General features: G+C 33.8%; 1 protein-coding gene across 1 annotated transcript in view; it reads left to right on the plus strand.

Moving 5' to 3' along the window:
• sigmar (Tumor necrosis factor alpha-induced protein 8-like protein sigmar) overlaps positions 1-23,179 on the plus strand; it is a 66,330-nt gene that overhangs the window by 18,797 nt on the left and 24,354 nt on the right. The window contains exon 2 of the mRNA XM_076123375.1: positions 3,247-3,312. Coding sequence (XP_075979490.1) covers positions 3,303-3,312 — 10 coding nt within the window. The 5' untranslated portion in view covers positions 3,247-3,302. The remainder of the gene's footprint in view (positions 1-3,246; positions 3,313-23,179) is intronic.

Below are 23,179 nucleotides of genomic sequence, written 5' to 3' on the forward strand. Positions count from 1 at the left end.
ATTCAAAATACGTTAAAAAAACTTGTTTGAGCAATTTCCAAGAAAAAATAAAATTTATATTCTTTATTGACTAATTAAATCATTTAATTTAAATAACATTTACGATAAAAGAAAGTCAACGAATAAAATCATATCGATACATCGATTAAAGCTGTCATCTAGATTTCTTTCCTTAAGTTGAAAACTTATAAAAAATCGAAGCGTATTCCTATTGAGTAAATACAAAATTATAACCAAGGCACAACTAAAGTAAATACAAACGGGAAAATAACGTTCCTAATATTGTGTATAAAAATAGCTGTATGTAGCGCAGGAGTGAGTTACTGAGTCTCACTCAAGGATATGTTGGAACAAACAATGATTAGGTCATAGGCCCGCTGTCTACTCAGCCGTGACTCAAAAGACACGTATTGTGGGCTTGTGCTTGTCTGTATGTATGCCGTCATAATTAAAGACCTTATAATGTACTAAAAATTGCCCGCAATTTCGTCCACTTCGGCGTGTTTTTGGGTGAAAGTATCCCATGGGTTCATCCAGGTTGTAAAGTATCTGTGTGCCAAATTTCAATCAAATCTATATTGTAGTATTTGCGTACAAGAGTTACAGACTTATATGCTCACTGTCTTTTGCATTTATAATACTAGGTTCTGCTCGCGACTTCGTAGACGTGAAACGATTTTCCGGGGCAAAAACTATCCCATGTGTTAATCTACACTAAAAACTGTATGCCTTTAATTTAAATCGAAACAGTAATAAACTTCCGCATTAATAATATTAGTAGAATAGTAGAACATTGTTACAATTTATGGTACAAGGCGTGATTTTATTTATATTATGTCTAATAGTCGAATATTTCATACAAGTATTGCTATCTCCCAAAACATTAGCTTAGTCATAAAACTACTACAGACTTTAGAGTACGGATATTGACTTAACACTTATATGACTAGCGGTGTTAGTCAGTAGTGTATCTAAAGATTACTTATCATTTTTAAAGTAAATATGAGTCAATGTTGAATCAACTTCGGCGAGGAAAACCCTACATTGACATAAAGGACAACAATGTAACAAATCATACCGAAGAATTGATGTAATATAAAGAAAACTTTTGAAATGAGTCCATTTGTTGTCATACGGATAACATACATAAAAACATTTGCATGCAAACATTGCGACGCATTGAGGACCTTCTTCTTTTTTTAAAGTTGTTTACAAATGGCTGCCACTTACAGATTATTAAGAAATAATAGGCGTAAACATTACAGATCTACGATAATTACAGTTATTTCTGTATCTTATGTATGTTTTATATTTAGCTTCAATTACCAGCATTCGAAATGAAGACACACCTTGGATTCAGCTTTGAATTATATCACAGGTTTTATTCAACCACAATACAACCGAGAGAATATACGGCCATGCTTCTGTACACATTTTATATTCATTTGTTCGTATTCAAATTGCCAAATAACAACTTATTTGCTCATTCAGTCGGACGTATTTCAATTTTAATTAAGCTACTTCATTAAAATTAATTAACAGTGTCACCTACTCTACCTGCTTTGTTTCAAAACGAAACGGTAGTTTCAACTCCATTATTCACTCAAACGAAATCATAAAGTGATATAACTATTTTCCTGTTCTAAAAATATACAAGTGGGACTTTGAATTGATTAGGAATTGTCAAGGGATTCTGATGTCAATGTCTTCGTTATACTGACTAAAATCCCGTGAGGATAGGAAAATTCATCAATAGGACGATTTTATTGGCTTCATATAGAACAAATTTAAAGATTTAAACACATAAATCTATCAGTTTATTTAAAAAGATTTAAATATAACGGTTTCCGAGGAAATGTATATAGCTGGTGCAGTCCGTCGTTATTTTTAGAGTTCCAAATTTCTTCGGAATTTCAAGAGGCGTTTAGTTTATATTGTTGCATTTTTCAGTGTCTATGGTTGCTTTTAACACTGATACATGTACGTTGATGTGTTGAAAATTAATCTCGCCGCTGAAAAAAGACAGCAATTCTGTTGAAATATTCAAGTCTTTACATTTTAACTAGTTTACTTTGCTACGTTATATAAAGTTTGTAACGTTGCGAATTTTGAGCTGGTTTTTTGTGAAGGTCTCACTGAAATAGGACGTAAAATATTCAAATTGTAGTCAAGCTCTTTACGTTTACCTAGACGTGATCCTTTAACCAAACAGGTATTAACAGAGGTACAAGTACACAAAAATATAGGACACATACTATTGAACAAAGTTCGATCGTGAATTCTCGCCAGACGTCTGGTTCGTTCCCAATGTTCGTGTTTAATAATGTTTCTTTCATTAACGTTGGTCCTCGAAGGGCAACCCAGTCAAGTGTGAGTTCGTACCTATATCAGCGAAGCAATCATAGCGACACGTGACTTATAATTGAAATATGAGATTTCCAGATCGTTTATTCTGTTTAGCTTATGGTGTAATTACAAATATTTTAATTTACTCCAATAAATTAATATTCAGGCATCCGAAAATGAATTGAATGAATTTCGGAGAACCATGCTTTTATGAAGCAATTACATCTATGAGAGATGAATAGAAAGCATTTAGCTACCCAATATATTGATAGCGGAAGCTGTCAATTTTCACCAGAAAACCCGCTATGTATTTTTTGTCATATAAAGCGCTTTTACACGATAAAGCGATTAAGCGGCTCTAGGCGTGTGACACACGCGGCGTCGCGTCGCATATGGCGTCGACCGCAGGGTGCATTTTCTTTTTTTTATTATTCTGTGTGACCACGGCATCCGGACGCAGTACAGGCGACGTACGAGATAAAAGGATTTTAAATATAGAACGGGGAAAACGTATAGCGTAACGGCCATTTTGTTACTCATGCGGCTTGTTAGTTAAAATTTAAAATTACGCTCTTTGAAGCGGTGTAAACAAATATGGTTGAATATGTTTATTTATAGTGATGGTAAAAAGGTTAAGTTCATATTTTTTTGTGTATTCAATATGTTTCTATGGACTTTTACTTTAAATGAAGATTGTATCTTTTTGATGGGATACACTAATGAGTGCATTCGAATTATTCGAAATAACTTTTATATTCACAATGTTTTTAAGCTTTCATAGTTTTATCTGATTGAAGAAAATATCGCTCTACTTTGTTATATTTTGATACGTACATTTATGTTTTTTTAATTTATCCTTTTGTTTTTTTTTTGCTTAATTTTATTTTCTTTTCTTTACAGGAGCTGGATTTGTAGCCGTTTTTGTTTTTTGCCACAAGTTTCTTTAAATTATCTTCATGGTATCATGTAAGTTTTATTTTTTTGTTTATTTTCTGTTATTTTATTTTTTTAAATTATGTTTTTTTATTAATTTTGTGTATATTTAAAATGCGTGTTGATAGCTGTATTTAACAAAATGAACTAAACACAATGATTTTGATAAAAAAAATCTGCAGCATTCAATATCACTTTGTAATCTCTACGCGTCGTGTTCCAGACTGTTTCACAAAGTAACAAAATCGCTAAGCTGACATAATACGTCACATACATATCCGTGAAAATCTCTGTGAACCCGGAATTTTTCTATTTCCGAAGACGGACATATTCGCCCTGCACGGGACACGGGCCGGGACAATTCAATTTGACGTTATTTTCCGGATGCTTGACGACATGCCCAACCTCGACACGATCCTGTGAAAATAATCCGATGAATCCATTCCACAATTTCAGCGATTTAAATCTAAATGCAAGGTTGTTGATGGTAGATTATGAGTAGTTAGATTTTACATTAGGGAAACATTTTTAGTGTTTCGTGAGTAAGGCTACGATTGCGCTGCCCAATAAAATAGTCATTCACTTTTCAACAGTAGTCATATACCACACAAAGAAACAAATTTAAAAACATCAATGAAGAATAGAGCCACAACAATTTTACGCAGCCAGTCGTAAAAAAGTACTCAAATACAAAACACAAATGACCTAATCCGAGAACAAGTTAGAACAAAAACAAAGCGACTAAAAGGTCCTTTGCATGACAAAAGTAATGAGGAAGCGTTCAGTAATGTTCACGTTTTATGGTCCCCACAAACCTCCCCAATATCAAGGTGTCTCCTTGAATGGGGGCGTAACCAGGCAACCGGTTTCCGACCGGAACAGCGAAGGTCAAGCCTTGCAATATCGTGACGTATTTCCGCAAAGGACGCCGTGCAATACCACTTGATTTATCGCTACAAATTATTGTAAGTAATTGCTCGGTAATATGTCTGTCGGAAGTATTGATAGTTCCTCTATATAATAGTGTGAGACAAGAAATATGTTATGAGATGACTTTGTAGATTGTGATGTAATAATTCGTATTGCGTTTCCTTAACACTTGATTGTCTGACGAGACTTTTATCAGTTTATGAAATGAACATCTGCCGGTAAAAGTTTAAGTAAAATTATTATTATTTCTTGTTTAATGACTATTTTCATATTCAAATATATACAGTCATATATAGAGTACCAGTAACATATTCAGTTATAGTAATTTTATATGTTGTCATAGGCAGCTTACTTTACTGTTATTTAACAAAATTTACAAAATATTAGCATAGGTTGGTAAAAACAAAAGAAGCAGAAACTCCTTATTTTCTTTGTAAACTAATGTCTGTTGTACCTGGTAATCCGAGCAGGCATGACAAATTTATGAATATTTCTCACCCTGATTAATATGCAACGTTTCAGGCAGAACGTTCTCATATTTTTAAGCGGACACATTTTTAGGCAAAGGAATTTCTTCTGAGCATGATGAAAATACTTTCTAGACTAATCTAGAATAATGGCACATACGGGCTTGTGTGCTTTTTAGTTTACATATTATAAAAGCTTTTAGGAGAAAAGGTAAGGCGTTAAAATGTGTAATGGATTATCCGTAAAGGTGTAAGTTTAATAGCTTTTTTTACGTTGCGCAAGTAATGTAAATTTCTATTCGTGAGAAGAATTTTTTTTAACTATAGGATATAGGACTCCATATGAAAACATGTTTTCCTTTTAGAACTTTGTAAGTAAGTATTGTAGAATATAACATTAATAAATTATATAAATTACACGTGCCTTATGTACTTGTTATAAGCAAGTAAATAAAACTTAGGTATTGTCTACGACACTCGATATTCAAAGAGCTTGCTTAGTTCTTAAAGCAATTAAGCTTCGTAATTGGGTACGTAAGTTTCCCTCGATAGTTATGTCTTAATTAACTAACACACGATATTACTGCGTTAGACGACACGTGTGTACAGGCGGCCATATTGTTTCATATCGAAAATCTGGAATCAAATTAATTTACACAAGGATACAATGAACTTTTGAAGCGAATGTATAGGGTGGTTTGATTGCTTGTTGTAAGAGGTTGCTTATACATTTGTTGATTTATATGTTACCACGTTTATGTATATTCTCTGATAAAATCTTCCGTTCTTTGTAAGGATACATAGTCTGTTAGATACTACAGGGGTAGAGACTATGAATGCAGCAACTAACCTTACTGCTACAGTCAAAAAAAGATCGACAATAATCTATTTCCCCAGTGCTAATTAATATATTCACATTCTTAAACTAAGGTCTATGAAGTTGAGTTATATCCGCTCTTAGCAAAAAACAGTAAAACATCTCAAGGTTTAATTAAAATTTAATTGTCAATAATTAACTTTAAAATAACCACTATTTTTAAAAACCTTGCACTAAAATCCACAATACTAATAAATTACGTCAGCAGAGGCCTTTTTTAAATAACCTACTTTTGACCTGAAATGCATTTCACCTTGCATTAAAGGCTGTACACCTGTATGTATGTTCCATAGTCCTTGTGTATGAAGGTTGTCTGATAAAGCAAAGAAATGGACTCTCCTTGACACGTCGTGTGCTTGATATGTATGTAGTATGTGCCAAGGAAATGCGGCTTTAACTGCTGTTAGAAGTTCGATGTGTGGTATGAAGTTGTAGGTCAGTTTTGGATTGAAGTTAGAGATCTTAAAAGCCTGAATGCGAAGAAGATAGTTTTCGGCAGTTTAGATTGTGAACACTATTTCGATTTATTTAGTTTTTTGAAGTATTATTTAAACCTTTGGAAGTATGACTATTTAGTTTAAAGAAGGTATAGACAATTAAGAAGGTAAATAAGGTATTCCAAAAATCTTATGCGTTCTTGCTATAGATGATAGCTGTAGACACTGACGCACAAAAGTCATAGAGGAATACCTTTTTTGGGTTCCCAGTGAAATATTATCGTAGGACGTTCTTAGAGTTCTTAGAGTTTTACGTATACCAATATTTTGCAAAGATAAAGTGAAAGCAAAATAATATTAAATATTACTGAACCTATCATATAACTGTACAACAAGACTCATGACTAGCTTTTACGACATATTATGATTTTCCAGGAGGCGGCTCTTTTTCCCAGTAATACAATTTGTTATACTTATGTGTTTCCGAGAACTGTACCTCCACAGAGGAGAAAGCGTGCTAGCAATATTCTCATAATCTTTACTATATGACAACAAAGAATACAAAAAGGGACTAAAGCCTGTTTGGAAAATACTCGTATACTTAGGGTGTATGACAAATATACACAATGATTTTTTATTAAATAAAAAGGTAGCGTGTTTTGTCACGTTTTTTCGTTTCCATGAAAAATATTAGGGTGAAAACAGTCCTGTTATTTGGAATAAGTAGAAGGTACTGCTTACATAATTTGCACCGTATAAATACAATTTCTTTAGAACCCCAACCTACACGAAATTTTCAACTTAATTAAAATTTGTCATTTTGGAATACCTGCGTCGAATACTTAAAATATCCGTGCGAAAATGCTCTTATAAGCTGAGGAAAATGAGAGCAACATTGAAATATAATTCGAAAAAATTAACCGTACATATACTCCGTCGGTTTTGTAATAATATTATGTGTAATGCGATGAGGCTTTGTTCTCGGGCCGTTACCGAATGCCTTAGGGATTCGGCTCCAACACCTAACACGAGGCTGTTAGGTGATAACATTTTTACGAGCGCGATATACAAACAGATTCAATTAAATGTAGCAATTTTTACGTTATGTTAAGGGCTGGTTATCTTGCTGAGTGCTCCTTAAAGCTGAACAAGAGAGCGTGTTATGACGCGAAGTGATAAACTGTCTAGTTTAATGCGAGCTTTTGTCGACAGCGCCTTAGGTACTGTAGCGCGATTCTCTACTACTATTGACAACCGGCTAGCTATCGAAAAAAATAGTATGAAATCCTGATCAGCGCCTCTAGTGGGTTACATAGGAACTATTTTTGCAGTACGTTTTAAATGTAAAACTCGATAGTTAAGTAGGTACCAACTGTAAAGAATCGCGCCACCGTTTTGTATACTTCTTCCTTTAGTCTGTTTCTTTGTTGTTTTTAATAAGTACTTAACAGTGAAATTTGTAAAACGATATGCGGTTTGCGGTTCATTATTTATTATTGAAACGATTAACATAACTTTGCATATTAATAGCATAATATTGTTGGTCATGTAAATAGTAGGTAATGAAATGTTTATTAGAAATACATTTTCCTTCTAGTGCAACGAATTACAGAATAAACGTAAAAATTCGTTTGTCGTTAAAATTCTTGCTGTCTGAATAATGTCTCACCTCTTTGCGTGTGCAGAAAAATATATTTCTTATCATTAGTAATAATCAAGAATGCTGATTTTATCTTTTGTTAATTATTATTTATTTCGATGCGTTGTACTTTTCAATATTCCCATTCGTATTTTTCCAATGTCAAGTGATGCGTTAGTAATGTTGATATCAAACGTTTTTAAGGTTCCGTATTCGAGACCCTACCACCAAAACAACGCTGTCTGTTTGTCACTAGGCTGTATCTCGTGCACATTTGAAATTAATTCAATTTTTCACATTCGGAGAGCTCTTTGTTTGATTATGATCGTAAATTGTGATTTTATATTCAAATCATTTTCACAGATTTTATAAATATATCTTGTGATTTTAAAATTGTACGCAATTTCTGAATAAATAAGACTAGTTTATCAACACAGCAGCAATAAAACTTGTCAACGAATTTTCTAGGCTAAATTAACTTTAAATTGTGTGACACTTGATGACTTATTTTATCATTCCACTCGGTAATGTTTCACCGAGATTTATGTCCAAGACTTCGTTGCGCATAACTAAGTACTTGGCTGTTTTCTTTCGGTTCAACGAAACCATTCAGTGTTTAATTAAAACTAGTTTGTTCTAACAAATGCTATGAAAATGAAGGTTCGTCGGTGCACTCAGATACTGAATTGATTACATTTCGTTCAACTTTGTTATGCTTGCATTCTCTTTATTAGTTTTCTTTATGAAACTAGTTTGAAATTATGATATTAGTTTGCGAGTCTCAGTTCTAGACACCTACAATTTATGATATGTTAAAGGTCACCGACCTCGGATCCCCGGAACCGTAGGCATTCGAATATAATGATACTTTGCATGAACTACTTAGTTCATGTCTATGATACAACGGAACATTCCATTCAGCAATTTGTAACTTTCTTTTAATCCACATTAAATGGAGCGTAGCATTTTCCTTATATGATTGTAATAAATGCATGTTTTATGCATTATAGTAAATACACACTTGTATCCGACATACGAAAATGTTTGAATGAATAAAATGTTGTCTGGGGAATTCATTCAAACTGCATTCTGCTACATAAAAATTCATACGTTTCGTTATTTTCTGTTGCAAGCAAAACTTTGTACAAATGGAAACGTATTTTGCCTGTCATGGCGGCATGAACTATAATAGCAATAAGCTGAATATGCTCGCCATCTATTACATGCGACCGAACATAACTAGTAACGGAGGCGAATAAACTACCTCTTCAGAGAAATATAGCGTGCTTTTATAAAATACATTCCTTCTCATTTAATATTAGCAGGATGTACGGAACAATGAAACAGGAAATTAAACTACCTACACCTCTCATTTAGAGGTATCTTCAAGTAATACGGCGTCGTATCGTATTTCTCTCGGGACGCTTCGAAGGCACCTAATATCGTATCCTGTCGGGAATCCAATTGCCAGCCTGGTGACGGGCAGGTAAACTGACTTACTTTACTTCGTTTAGCCAATTTTCGAGGTAAGTAACCTGTCTTAACTGAAGTATTGTGTAGACTTATTATTTTTGAAATATCCATTTAAAAGCGAATTAGGTTTTAGCTACAAGAATTCTAAGTAAAACTGTTTCTTGAATTTCGACAAGAAACTCTTGTCCTGTGCAAACAATGTTCTGTTGTTGGTGATCTTGTTATCACAAATATATTTTACGACATTCCATTCGGAAAAGAACGCCAAGGGCTTTACCATAAGCCCTTAGACAACGCCATAAACCCTCAGTGGGTAAACGAAGGAATCCCTGAAAAGGAGGTTCTGTCTTTTTATCTTAAGGTGATTATGTCTTATTGCTGGCCAAAAACCTCCCCTTCGTTCAATAAGATGGGAAAAGAAAATATAAATGAAATTTCACGAGCACAATGTTTATATAAAATATCTAAGAAAAATCTGTATATTTTGTCATTAAATTTTCTCAGCGTGGTTGTGTACGCATTTAGTAAAAATGTTTATTTTCGGGAGACGGTGTTTGTACATTGGGACTCGCGGAAAGGAGTGCGCGAGGTCAACGACATCGCATTAGTACCTAACCCTCGATTCCCTCTGCGGGTTTTATTACTAACAATATAAATTCGATGCGAAAGGTTTAAATTAAATCTTTGTTTCCTAATGCCTTTCCTAATGGAAACGTACACATGCAAATAGGAAGGGCTCGAAGAAAATTTGTAATTTAAAATCGTATTACGCCGGCAGTATTAGATACATTTACGATGTATCCATGTGTCAAATGCAGGAAGCAATTTCTTAGTACAATGGCTTACAGTTGTAGCAGGTGTGTGATTCGGGAAAATCCATTATTTATTGAAGATGGTTGGAAATGAATATCAGATGTACCGTACATGTGCATATTATTATACGACAGGATGTATTAGACGGTGTTCAGTGCTTTAATAATGCGATTTATAGTCTGTTTGATAGTCAATACAGTGAGATTAAGTAGTAATCAGAGACTGATAAAATTCTCCTAACCAGTCGCACTGGTTAGTTAGGAATAGAGCGCTTAGTTTAATTCAAATTATGTTCTACAGAATCGGATAGTTAAGTTGATATATATTTTCGTGTTTGAGATTTTTATAATTGCAAAGCCTCCAGCGATACCCGTATCATTCTTAACCCGTTATATGTCATATTATTTATTATCAAAAGAAGACGTACCGATAAGCACACATCTTTCCAAAACATTAATATTTATGTTCTTTTTACGATGGATTAGGTTTCTGGTCCATGGGTTAAATAAACGAGGTCCCATAATCTGATATAAGGGTGATTGACTCAGAGGCATCGCGAAAAGGTTTATCGTATCGTAAAAGTAATGAGTTTGGTTCCCGCAAACATTTCACGTATGGGACGCAATTTTATTTTAAATTGAGTTTTGATACCTTTAAAATGTTTGAGGATCTTTGACACGTATTTGTAATAATGTATTTCAAATATTAGTCGCAATAAGTGGTTATTAAACAACAACAAATTTATTTACTGTTAGATTTGGGGCAATGTTTTTAAAGATGTATGAAAGTAGCTCCGATGGCTATATCAAAAGTAAACCGTACACATAACAAAGGTTCACCTGAAGGATAGGAATTAAGAATTAAGTCCAGTTTCTCATCTATTCAACTCTTTGACCGCCATGGTCGGCTATACTCGACAAATCAGAATTTGCTTACAACGCTATATTTTTGGCGACATTTGCCAACGAAAGCGGCGTGAGTACTTTCTGACCGTGCGCCGACCGTGGCGGTCAAAGGGTTAAAGAAAAACATGTAGAAAACTTTACATTTAATGTTATTTAGTCCTCTTAACCTTACACAACATGAGCAATGCGGACACTATTAACTAAAGGTTACACGGCTATGACTCGTTCAATCATCAATCACATTATGTGCTCATCGGATAAATTGAATCCACGACATACGACTAGTTGTTTAGCTTGTTTATAAATAAGCACTTAGTAAGACTTGTTCTTAGAACAAAGTATATTATTATTATTCTTGAAGTCCGGTAACTTAATAACGATAAGTTTTTAATTAAAGGTATTTTGTTTATGCATTACATTTTAGAACAAGTGATGTAAGGTAGCATCAGTAACTTATACAAATTATCAGTTAGGTTTTTTTTTATTATTTCAGTTTTCATTGAGTAATCTCACTATCTAGACAAATTACCGGAATCATAAGGGTACATAATGTCAATTTTAATAAAACATTATCATCATTAGATACCAAATTCAAGCACAATACATGAATGAATATAATTATAAGTACTTTTTGGTGGCACCCACGCCATGCCTGGTTTTTATCACTGCGTGTAGGTGAACCGCATCGTTTAAAGCTTACGCACTGATGCTAATGTAATCTCGCTGTCAATACATCTTGTAAACAATTTACCGCTACATTCAAATTGACTCCGGTTTTCTATAATCGTTGAGGTGAGGTTTAAGAATATTAAAATACGGATAGATAGATTTACCTGCGTAATTTGCTTCTGAAAAACCTGGTTATATTTTAAATATTATAATTATAGATATCATTGGATTCCATAGTAATGTAACTGTTCTTTCTTTTGTGTAAATATAGCTGGCTGCTTAGATATTTACTGATGTTGCTTTAACAGTCACACATTAAAGACCTATTACTACATCTCAACGTACCTTTCGCGCATAAAAACAGTAGCTTTGAACAGAGTTTGCCAAACTTTTTGATCTGTATTTTCCCTATACTATTAAATGAATAAACTATTTAAATTAGGTACATACTACTAGAGTCCTTGATATCACCTCATTTGTCTTAGCAAAAACTTTAAAATTTCTTTTACTTTACATTTCTTTGGAAGACAACATTAAAACTTCTTACATATCACCGAATTCATCGCTACCTGTTGTGTTATGATCTTACAATTTTTAGATCTAAACTGTCAAACTAAACCATGAACTCATTCTACGAATCACAAATAATTCATACATTTTAACAACCACTGTCCCATACTTATTTGTATAAAGTTAACGGTCAAATCGTGTTGTCTACAGTGGCAGGTGTCATAGCGTAAATGTCAAGTCGGTCGTTACGTCGTGAAGCCTTAATGAGGAGGCTTGTTTACCTCAGTTTTTGCATCAATGGCTTTTGTAATGAATAGCGCTGTAATTTGGGTGGCAGGTTACGAGGTTTAGTGGCTTATGGTGTGGGAATTTAAGGGATGTTTTGTAGATTGAATAACATCTTACTTATGCGCACTTCTAGCTCCTGTCTCTACTATTATTGACTCTCGACCATCGGCTAGCTATCGAGAAATTTTGTATGAAAATCTGATCAGCGCCTCTAACGAGTGTCGTAGGAACTATTTTGGCAGTACATTTTTAATGTCGAACTTTCAATGCTCGACTGAACCGAATATAGAGAAGCGCGCTACTATTTGCCATTTACTTTAAAGTAATAGAAAAGCGTTGACAAAGATAAAAAAAATATGTAACTAACCTGCGACTCGCTCAGCACCGCTCACTAATTATCTTTGCATTTTGTATAACATTATGTGGTTCGATTTGATAATACTGTTTTACAATATTTTTTCCTTAGATACAAAACAAGAATGGGCATTACATAGAACAATAATTATTAATTATGTAACCGAAATTACATCACTTCTAAAAAAACGACAACATTTCATTTACGTTCCGTATTGGGATTCCATTATACCGTGATTATAATTCGTTAATCACATCCTCTCTCGGATTTACATGTTATCAGTTGTCAAATTACCACCAAAAGCAGATAAAAACATAAGCTTCTATCAACATAGTTATCTAACCATTAGTAATCTACCCTCTCCAGAAAGCACTTACAATCTGTATCAAACTAGTTCAACTCAGTTTAGTTTCAGTCAGAATGTTTAGTTTTGATGCTAAGTACATGTGAATGTTTCTGACATGCATTCGTAACTCAATTAGCTAAAGTCAAGCTTGGGGGCTTTGGGAAGAGCTTACTGTTAACTCTTACTTACATTATTGTTTTTGGAACATCTATACTAATATCATAAAGCTGAAGAGTTTGTTTGTTTGAACGCGCTAATCCCAGGAACTTCTGGTCCGATTTGAAAACATATTTCAGTGTTAGATAGCCCATTTATCAAGTAAGACTATAGGCTATATATCATTACGCTACGACCAATAGGAGCAGAATATCAATAAGAAATGTTACAAAAAATGGAGAAATTTTTGACCCATTTTCTGTTATGTGACGCAAGCGAAGTTGCGCGGGTCAGCTAGTTGAGTATATAAGTAACGTCATAATCACACCGTTTTTTTAACGGCTTTGGCATTTTCCATTTTCTTAGAAATATCTGTTGGACAATACAAGATAAAGTAAGAATCTGTTTGCTTAGCGAACTATGCAAAATCCTCCCTAAGCGGCTAGCAGCGGCACTCAGCTTAATCCCTCTCGTTTTGAAACGAGACCCGTGTCCAGTAGTGGGACAGTAATGGGTTTGTAAATAAAGCATTGAAAAGTCTATTACACATTTCTTTACTCCAGCATAGTACAGCTCAGATATTGCCTTAGTAACACTGCTTAAGCAGCGGAGCAATTTCCTACTACTATCGGCTACCGACAATTGAGTATCATTCGCAAATTTTGCATAAAAATCTGATCAGCGCCTCTAGCGGACGCTTTAGGAACTATTTTTGCAGTTCATTTTAAATATAATACTCTCGATACTCGATAGTAGCGCCTGCTGAGAGTCGCGATACAGTACCATAACTTGTCTTAACACTATTATTACAGTAGTTCTATAGCAAAAAGCGTAGGTTCTTATCTCAACCACTATATATGTGAATCAAAAGTCCCGACTGAAGATAAGATCAGTCAATTAGCGAACTTTATGTCGTAAATGTCCAGTTAGATAACTCTGTTCGTGTAATAAATAGTAGAGAAACAGGCTGGTTAATGTCAGTTTTATGGCATGCAAATCAACGCACTTGACAAGTTGATTCTGTTTAGACGACGGCATATGCAGACTTTTTGTCAAACAGGCTTATCTGACTGAGTTATTTTACTGTTAAATGGCATATTGAATACTGAATAGCTGTGCCCTGTAGTTACACTAGTGTTTAAGGCAGTTATTATATTTATATTTATTGTTTTCATGTTTATTCTGCTTCTTCAGGCTGTGGGGTATAAGTAGATTTTAGTCTTTCTTATGAGTTTGGCTTTAATACACTTTTTCCCAAATTAGATTTGCTAATGATAAATAATAAACTAAATGCTAAAAATTACACCTTACAGCCTAAAGATTAAGTATATTAATTATAAAATATTAATATCATATGATATAATACACGACATTTTTATTCAAGTGATGTCATATTTATGATATTTTATCATAACTTTGTAGACTAGAAACGATCTCTAAATAGAATTTAGTCGGTATCATAAGTTCACTTCTAGGAATGTCTTGAAATGTGCTAATTAAAAAGAAAATTCTAGCTAAAAGTGACATAACGTAGACAGAACTTTGTTGAAAGCTCTGCTTTTAATTATGGCTGTATTTAGTCTACACCGTACAAAGGTGAAAAATTCGAAAGCATACTTACATACTGTCGAATTTATCTATCTTCCGAATGCTTTTCTTCCATCTACGTGTGGTTGTGCTATTGTGCCTTGTTTAATTTTTACGCATTTGGATACAAGCAAAAAGTCTAATGCTATATACTCACAAAGGGTTTTGCGATAGTTATATTAATAAATCAATGTTAAAAAAAATCTACAATTTGAGTGCGCCTTATAATTTTACTCGATCGAGCTATCACAACAGTGTGTGAGTACGAAGCATATCAATAACGTAGTGAAGTAAAAGCACAATAGATAAGTTACCTACAGAATGAAGCTTCATGAAGCGTTGTTTCACACCAGTTGCCATGGCAACGCCTAGAAGGTATTAAATGGTTCTATTATTAGAACGGCACGGCATCTTTCATTAACATATTATTCTAATTGCAAATAGTTTTCAAGTACGGAAACTTGGGATACGCGAGCATAAGGTGAAGGGTGAACTATATCGTTATAATGCTCTTTATGAGAAGATAAGTATGTGATCAGGCTGGCTAGAAATGTTATGGAAACCATGTAAGTTTGTAAAACAACTTTTATTTTGTGTCTTACATAATATGGAAAAGTAGTCGTTACGAACCATCCGTATCAAACAAGTCGTTCATGCATAAAATATACACGCGTATAAAGCTGCCGTGAGATATCGTTAGAAGTCGAATCGCTAAAAGAAAACAACAAAGAACACTGTACAAGTTCTTCCTTTGAGAAAAAACGTGCTCATAAAGCGACTGACATCTTTCTCCAAATAAAGTGTTTAAAAAGAGCAATAAACGGAGCTTCGCATCTATCACGCAGACTGCTTGGCGACAAATGGCCTTAGACTAATAAATGAGCAAGACGGTACACACCTTTGAATATTTAACTCAAGATACACTCACATGCTCGCAACGTGACTTTTTTTAGGACACGAAGGGATGAAATATTGGACAACTGAAATATTTAGTTGGGATATTGTTCGAACCCTCATATAAAAAGGTGTCCCTATAAAATCAATGAAACATGACGCCCGTAAAGTTTGGATAGGTACGAGTACACGTCGTGTCTATCAAATTCTAATATTTACTTGTTGCGTAACAAACAGATATACAATTTAAATAAAAGAAAATAAGTAGAAGCAAACAATCGCATAACTTGGACGTTTGTAATTTGTATTCCTAATTAATATTCTTCAGATGATTTTCCGTCAAGGCGTTATGTATGCTGAGCAAAAAGTTCTATTAAAATAAATTGCGATTCCAAATTTATTGGCGGCACAGAAATAAATGCAAACAGCAGAAAACTATTGCTCATTTTCTAACGCTAAATAAATGGTGGTTGTAGTTACTTAGAAACATTTGCGTAAAACAATATTAACTGTGTCATATTTCATTTTGTTATTAGCATCTTTAAAGTGTTTGGAACATTTCATTACTGTGAACGTCAGGCGAACAAACTGAGGGAGTCGGTCAGGGTACAAACATTTACTTTATTTTATGACTATTGTACCTATTTACGAGTTTACTGTATACAGTTACCCCTCTTCGAGGTTCTATTTTTATCTTTGCTTGTAACATTTTCATATTTATGACTTTATTTAAAAGTTTTTGATTGATTGGGCCGAGTTAAGAGTTTCCAATATTGTTCAAGAATGATGCTGGAGAATATTGATCATGTATAAGAGCTTTCTTTTTGAGGATATTCTTAAAATACCTTTGTTATGTTACATAAGGCTTACTTTACTAATACGTCAATCCTTTGCATACAATCTACTTAATTAAACGAATAGTTTATAGTAGATGATTAGTATTTACCTATCGATTTCAATTAGCCTAAGGTTCTGATTAAATAATTTTCCGTCAAAGCCACTGTAATATCCGACCTGTAAATAGAATACTCTAGAGAAGCATTAACGATCACTAAACCAAATAGTAATTTTTAATATAATAGAGTGTACGAACAAATTGATTAAAACAAAACAGAAAGGCTTGATGGATATTAGTATAAGTATAAGAATATAACCTTTATGGAAGGAGGGTGTTAAGTAATGATTTCCCTCCCCGTGGCGACGTTAAGAGTGCCATGGTCACGGGGTCAACACCTCAGAAATACCGCAGTTTTAATGAGGGAAACTTATTTGATATTTTATTTGTTTATTTCCTTCTTTAGTCGATACCATGCTTTGTAGTATTGTTCATTGTAGACTATTTCTCCAAAAATAAAAAGAAAAGAAAATAAATTTCACAATGATACGCGTCTTTTGATAGTTTTGAAGAAGTTAGACACTAAGTTTTTTAATTACTAGCAAATCCACGCTGTTTTCCACATGAGGACAGTTTCTTCTCCTATTTCAAGGATTAGGACAGGACTTGGTAAAAAAATAACTTATGTTATAGCTTAAACCTGAATCTTTAATTATGTCCAAGCCAAATTTTATTAAAAGAGAATCAACGGGCATACGGATTATTGCATTTGTATGGGTATTTCATAGTTTTATGCAACACTAGCTGACCCGCGCAACTTCGCTTGCGTCACATAAGAGAGAAATGAGTCAAAATTTTCCCCGTTTTTGTAACATTTTTTCCGGTACTCTGCTCCCATTGGTCGTAGCGTGATGATATATAGCCTATAGCCTTCCTCGATAAATGGGCTATCTAACACTGAAATACAAGAATTTTTCAAATCGGACCAGTAGTTCTGTAATCTGAGATTAGCGCGTTCAAACAAACAAACTCTTTAGCTTTATAATATTAGTATAGATGCTAATGCTAATTTGAACCAGTCTACTTTGTTCGTGAAGCGATATGTGTAATAAATAATACCTACATAATTTATTTCTCTCAAGGGAGTAGCGGCAACTACGGTACACGACGCACAGTCCCTAGACTATAAATAAATTATTCTTATTGGTCAATGAACAATAATTTTCGCTGCTTGTAAATTATTTACAGTACTCTACTTCTCAACTGTAATATAAGTATATATTATTATAGAAGAATATGGTCGTACTTCTGTATTTGAACTCATAGGTCAATTCATACTAGCGGTCCATCCCAGCTTCGCGCGATGTAGGTATTTGATTTAGCACATACAAGCATTAAATTAGCCTGTACCATAATTACAATTCCTACCAATAATCAAGGATTGTTCCAATTCCTCTACAAAGCAAAATTAATTCTAAAGCACTACAAAATAATTCGTTCTTAATGTTAGTTCACAGATTAACGGTTAATAGTCAGTCATTTATAGTAAAGTTTCAAGGAACACACTTCTAGGCTTTACATGAGTTTACACATAAAGTTCGTGATAGAGTTGCCGACTTGTCTGATACTGTGTAGAACTCTCTTACAAATTGCTCTTAAATTACTAGTTTCACTTGAATTGTTGGAGTTTCAATACAGTGTGTGAACTATAGAATTTAAACTTCATATGAGCGTTTATACGCGGTTTATTTGCGTACGCGCACGTGCACGTATACGCTTGCAAGCTTCTATACGCATGCTTTACAATTTGCATTACTGATTTTGTGTCGAAATCCTACCTAGGACATCTGAAATAATAGCAGTCTGGTGGTAATTTTCTAAGCTATTCCTATGAATCTGAATTTACTTTTACTTTACGCTAGTCTATAACCCTTTGCTGACGTTTTTATGTGCTGTTTGGATTATGAAAATGGTATCATTATGAAAATGGTATCATTTTCATAATGATACCATTTTCTCTCTATCGGTTAACGTATAATGTTTCCTAAAAAAATCTCTTCTATTGATACTTTTGAGCTTGATAGGGGAGCTAAACATGTTCCATATAAAAATTGTCGATAGCGACTCGATAATAGTTCATAATCGTCCATCAGTTCACATCTCTGTCCTATTTACCTTCACTGATCGTTCGATAATAAGTATTGAGTAATGTATCGTTCCAATTTAATACTAATTTGTCACCGTGTCAGTGTATCAATAGTTAATCCATTAGTCACAGTCGTTTGCTGTCCACAACGACCACAACAATTAGGTTAGTAGGGCTAACGTTATCCTCCTTTGGCTACTGGCTTCAGTTACTTTTCGACACCTCCAGCCCATAAGGTCTTAACACCTTATTTATCGAAAATCCATATTTTACTCTAGTTTAATAGGTCCCTGAAATCAGAGGTACGAACCTCGAAATATCACTTTATGTGCGGTAACTTTTAAAATATACGATCATATGACTTCATAAAACTCTTTAATTAAAAGTAATTAATACTATTCTGATTTCAGGGATCTATTAAACTCATACCCGTAATTATGAAAATGGAATTTAAAAAAAAAATGGGATGATTATAAAAAGGTGTTATGACTTTATGCGCTGTAGATGTCGTTTTGTTTGTTGAACACTTTCAAGAAGTATCTAGTAGCAGCTATTTTGGTTCCTATTCAAAGAAATATGCGTATTTGTAACCTTAATATAAGGGCAAGGCCTTGTGAGTAATTGTTTTTTATTATTTGTTTTGTCTTTCATGAAGACTAATAATAGTATTGTTTAGTTTTATTAATAACTATTAGTGGAAAAGGTAGAATGTTGACTATTATTGTAGTTAAGGAAAGAAAAATATTGTACGTAATAACTACTAATAACAGTCTTCGAATCGCCAAGTTTAGTCAAACCAAAGGCACATAACTCTCCTCCTAGATTATTAGATGCTACTTAAATAAAAATGACAAGTCACCACTTATTTTTACAGCAGTCTACCTTAAGGCAGTTACCAATGACGAGTGAGAAAACTAGAGTAATCGAATCGCAACATTGTTATTATATCAATCGACCAGAAGTACATCTAATTTCAAAACATTCAGTCACGAACTATATTGGCGTCTGTCCACCGCGAAACGCCGTCACCAGACGCCCTGCATTATCAAACGGCCAAACCCAATGCACCTTCTAAATAGTATTATCCAAAACACAATATACGAAAAATCCTTTTTCTCCGTAAAGCGGTGAGCTATAGCCAGCCATGATCGTATCATAGCCACATTGGATTTTATTACACTATATTTCAAAAGATCCCTCCCTGATATCATATAACTGCAGCTATTTTGTATCAGGCCGTTATACTTTTAGATAGTAGGTATAATAAATGCCATATTTGTCTGATAAAAGCTTTTAATAATAAACGAACGAGTCAAATTGATAATAAATTGAATGCCTCGTTGTTTTAACAGACGGGGAACTTCCTACTATGTGTTTATCTAAAATTTCAAATATTTAACGATGTATAAATGTTTCATTAAATATAACATGGATATTGGATATGCAGTATAATTATAGGTGACGTCTTCCAAGGCGCAATGGTTAAGGCGGTCGCTACGCTACTTGCGTCGGGAGATCTTGGGTTAGATTCCCACACTGAAAAATTATTGGTTCGATCCAAAAATAGCAGTTTTGGGCCTCAATTAGACCCGAAACAGCTACAGCAATACTGGATGCAAAATCCTTTGTTTGTAAAAGGCCCCGCGACACAAGAACATTTTTTAGTGCGGGAGTTGTCTTTAAAGAAGAACAGAAAAAAAGCCTTTGAGATAAATGACGGGTTCCCAATAAGCGATGGTAATGCAATACTCTAAAACGCAAATAAAGAATTTAAGACAAACCTTTTTCCATTTATTTTTCTGTACAATAACCCTAAACACGTCCCATTGATATAAGGTTCTATGGAAGAGTTCAAGAGAGGTCTCTTTTACTGAGTACTTGTTATAGAGGTTCGTGCACCCCATCGGCCATGACAGTAATGGTCGAAACAAAGGGCGGGTACCTCAATTTATCTTTAAAAAAGCACCTTTGAAAAACCACATACGCAAGGTCAACAGAAAAGGGTTTTGGCTTATTTCTACTCAGTATTCATTAAATGGCTCTCTACTTATTACAAGCAATATATAACCTATAATTATGACGATTGCAATTTATTATCTTATGGATTTGGTACTGGCCATTTATTTTTCAGGATCAGACGATCTTCGAGATTAATTTTCAATATTACTTTATTTAAATTAAATTATGTTTAATAGTCAAAACAATCGGTTACAATCAATGAACTAAACAACTAAAAGATAAACTTAGTTTGTTTGTAGAGGTAATCTGAAACTACCTAACTAAAAGTTATTTATCTAATAGAACGCTACATTAATTCTGATTAAAAAAACTGTTTCCACAAATCCTCCTAAGGTTACGTTTCCACTACAAACGAGCGAGGTAGCGAGATGGTCCGCAAGGACAAAAAAATAATTACGAAAATTTTACTCTAAGACATAGGTTCCCATCCTTTTCTAGACTACCACCATTTCCTTTCTTTACATATTAGTTACACCAATTATATTATAATATTGTCTTTGGACCAGCTTCCGTCTTATACTAACAGCTTCAAGTTTCATTAGGGAGTAGTGTAGCACCCTTTAGGAACTTACGCTTCAGAACATAGCGGAGCTTAGCAAGGCTTTATATTTTTATTGGTAGAGTTTTTCCTTACGCACTAGCTACCTCGCACATTGTCGAAAGAATCACAACCTTACTAGCTTACTACAGTTAAACCAACGTTACATCGCCAACTATTCAAGGTCGTTCGTAATCAATAACTAAATACCATTCAGGTATTAAAAGCTTAAATAAATTGTGTTATTTTAAAGGTTCGCTCGTAGATGAAGCGGCTCGGATCGATAGTGATCGCGTGTGTCACGCAACACTGTCAACGTCTGCTACTAATTCACGCGGTACACGGATTTTTATGTACACATGACTTTTGCAAGCATACTGTCATTTTTACTGATAAATTGCTGCTGAAAATAAGTCTGTTCATATGTAGGTAGCGCCACACCTGTTTTTCAGAAAGAGTTGAATATACTTTATATTTTCTTCGCTAGTTACAATTAGGAGTATGGCAAAAGGTTCAGCTTTTATTGCTGGGGTTTACCTATTCATTCGTTTTTTTTCTAGACTTTGATTATCCAGGTGTAAATGTGTCATTGAAACACTAATCGCTAAGCATTGATCGTAAAAAATACATGCATATGTTTCGTACAATTTATTTAGATTACAATTTAATGTTCTAGACTATCTCTTATCGCTCAATAAGTATTAATGTTGTAACCATAGGTAAAACTCACACATCAATAGCATTTTTTAACACTTCATCTATTATAAAGAAATCTAAACAGGCTGTATTCAATATTCAGAATCGATACAACAAAAATTACACATTTTAGCACATAAACGCCTGAAACATTTTGGAAGCAACTCTGAAAAGAACTTTTTATCACACGTACGTTTTATAAAGAAAATTCTCTATAATTTGCGACTTCACTCACGTTACGTTGTGAAAGCGCAAAATTATAAGCTTCGAGCGAGCCACTTTATAAGTTCACTTTATGTGCGAGATAAAAGTATGCAAGTATGTTGGGAAAATGGTCTGTTTCAATGTAAAAGAGCTGTCGTTCAGAACACAAATGACACATCGTTAGAAAAAGCTTTTAAAACGTCATTATACGTATTTATCTTGCATCTTAGCAACAGGTTTATGCGTTAACTACATAAGTGACAGGTAGATTATTTTAAATGGCTTACAAGAACGATTTTTTTATTCGCATTTCGGAGAATATCATGTTTCAATAAGTTCTTTTTTTATTTCGCTAGCGGCAATGGTTTAGTAAAGGATACTTAAAACATATTCGCTTTTCAAGGTGTTACAAAGTGTGGCTATTTGGTCCAATATAATATAATGTTTCCTTAACAACCTAATGTAATGGCGAAATATAAAAATAAATTGTATTTTCCTGTCGTAAGTAATTTAGAAACTGAAAATTGAGGATATATTATTTGATTCGAATATTACTTTAATGGTTTTTTTATGATTTTGATATTGTAATATTTCTGTAAACTTACCTGCATATAGAGTAATAGCATCTATATGATAACGGTGGTTATACTTTCTGCGTGCTTCTTAAATAAAGGTTAGCCATAAAATACCATATTTAATAGGAACAGTAATAAAACCCGTCCCTACTTTTAATATTTCAAATGAAGACCCATTTACCGTAAAAATAATAGAAAAGAAAGGCACAGAAACGAAACAATACGGTCATTACTTGTCTCATATTTCCTTATTCACGATGGAAGTCATTAACATAAGGGGAAAACAATTTCCCGATTAATTTACCCGTATTGTACAAAGTGAAATAAAAACTGAAGGATGGGAAGGACAGTCGAGACTTCAATACAAAATAAATATCCAAGCACTGCGGATGTCAGGGACATCGACTGTGAATCATTCATGCCCCAGGAGCTCGCGTCCTAACTTTTTCTCATTTCAATTTATATAGAAAATATCTCAAGAACAGTAGGTAAAGTTAGAGAATAAAACGAGTTAGTTAGATAAAGTTTCAACGTCAATAAT

Source organism: Anticarsia gemmatalis, chromosome 15 (genome assembly GCF_050436995.1).
Source record: "Anticarsia gemmatalis isolate Benzon Research Colony breed Stoneville strain chromosome 15, ilAntGemm2 primary, whole genome shotgun sequence".
NCBI lineage: Eukaryota > Metazoa > Arthropoda > Insecta > Lepidoptera > Erebidae > Anticarsia > Anticarsia gemmatalis.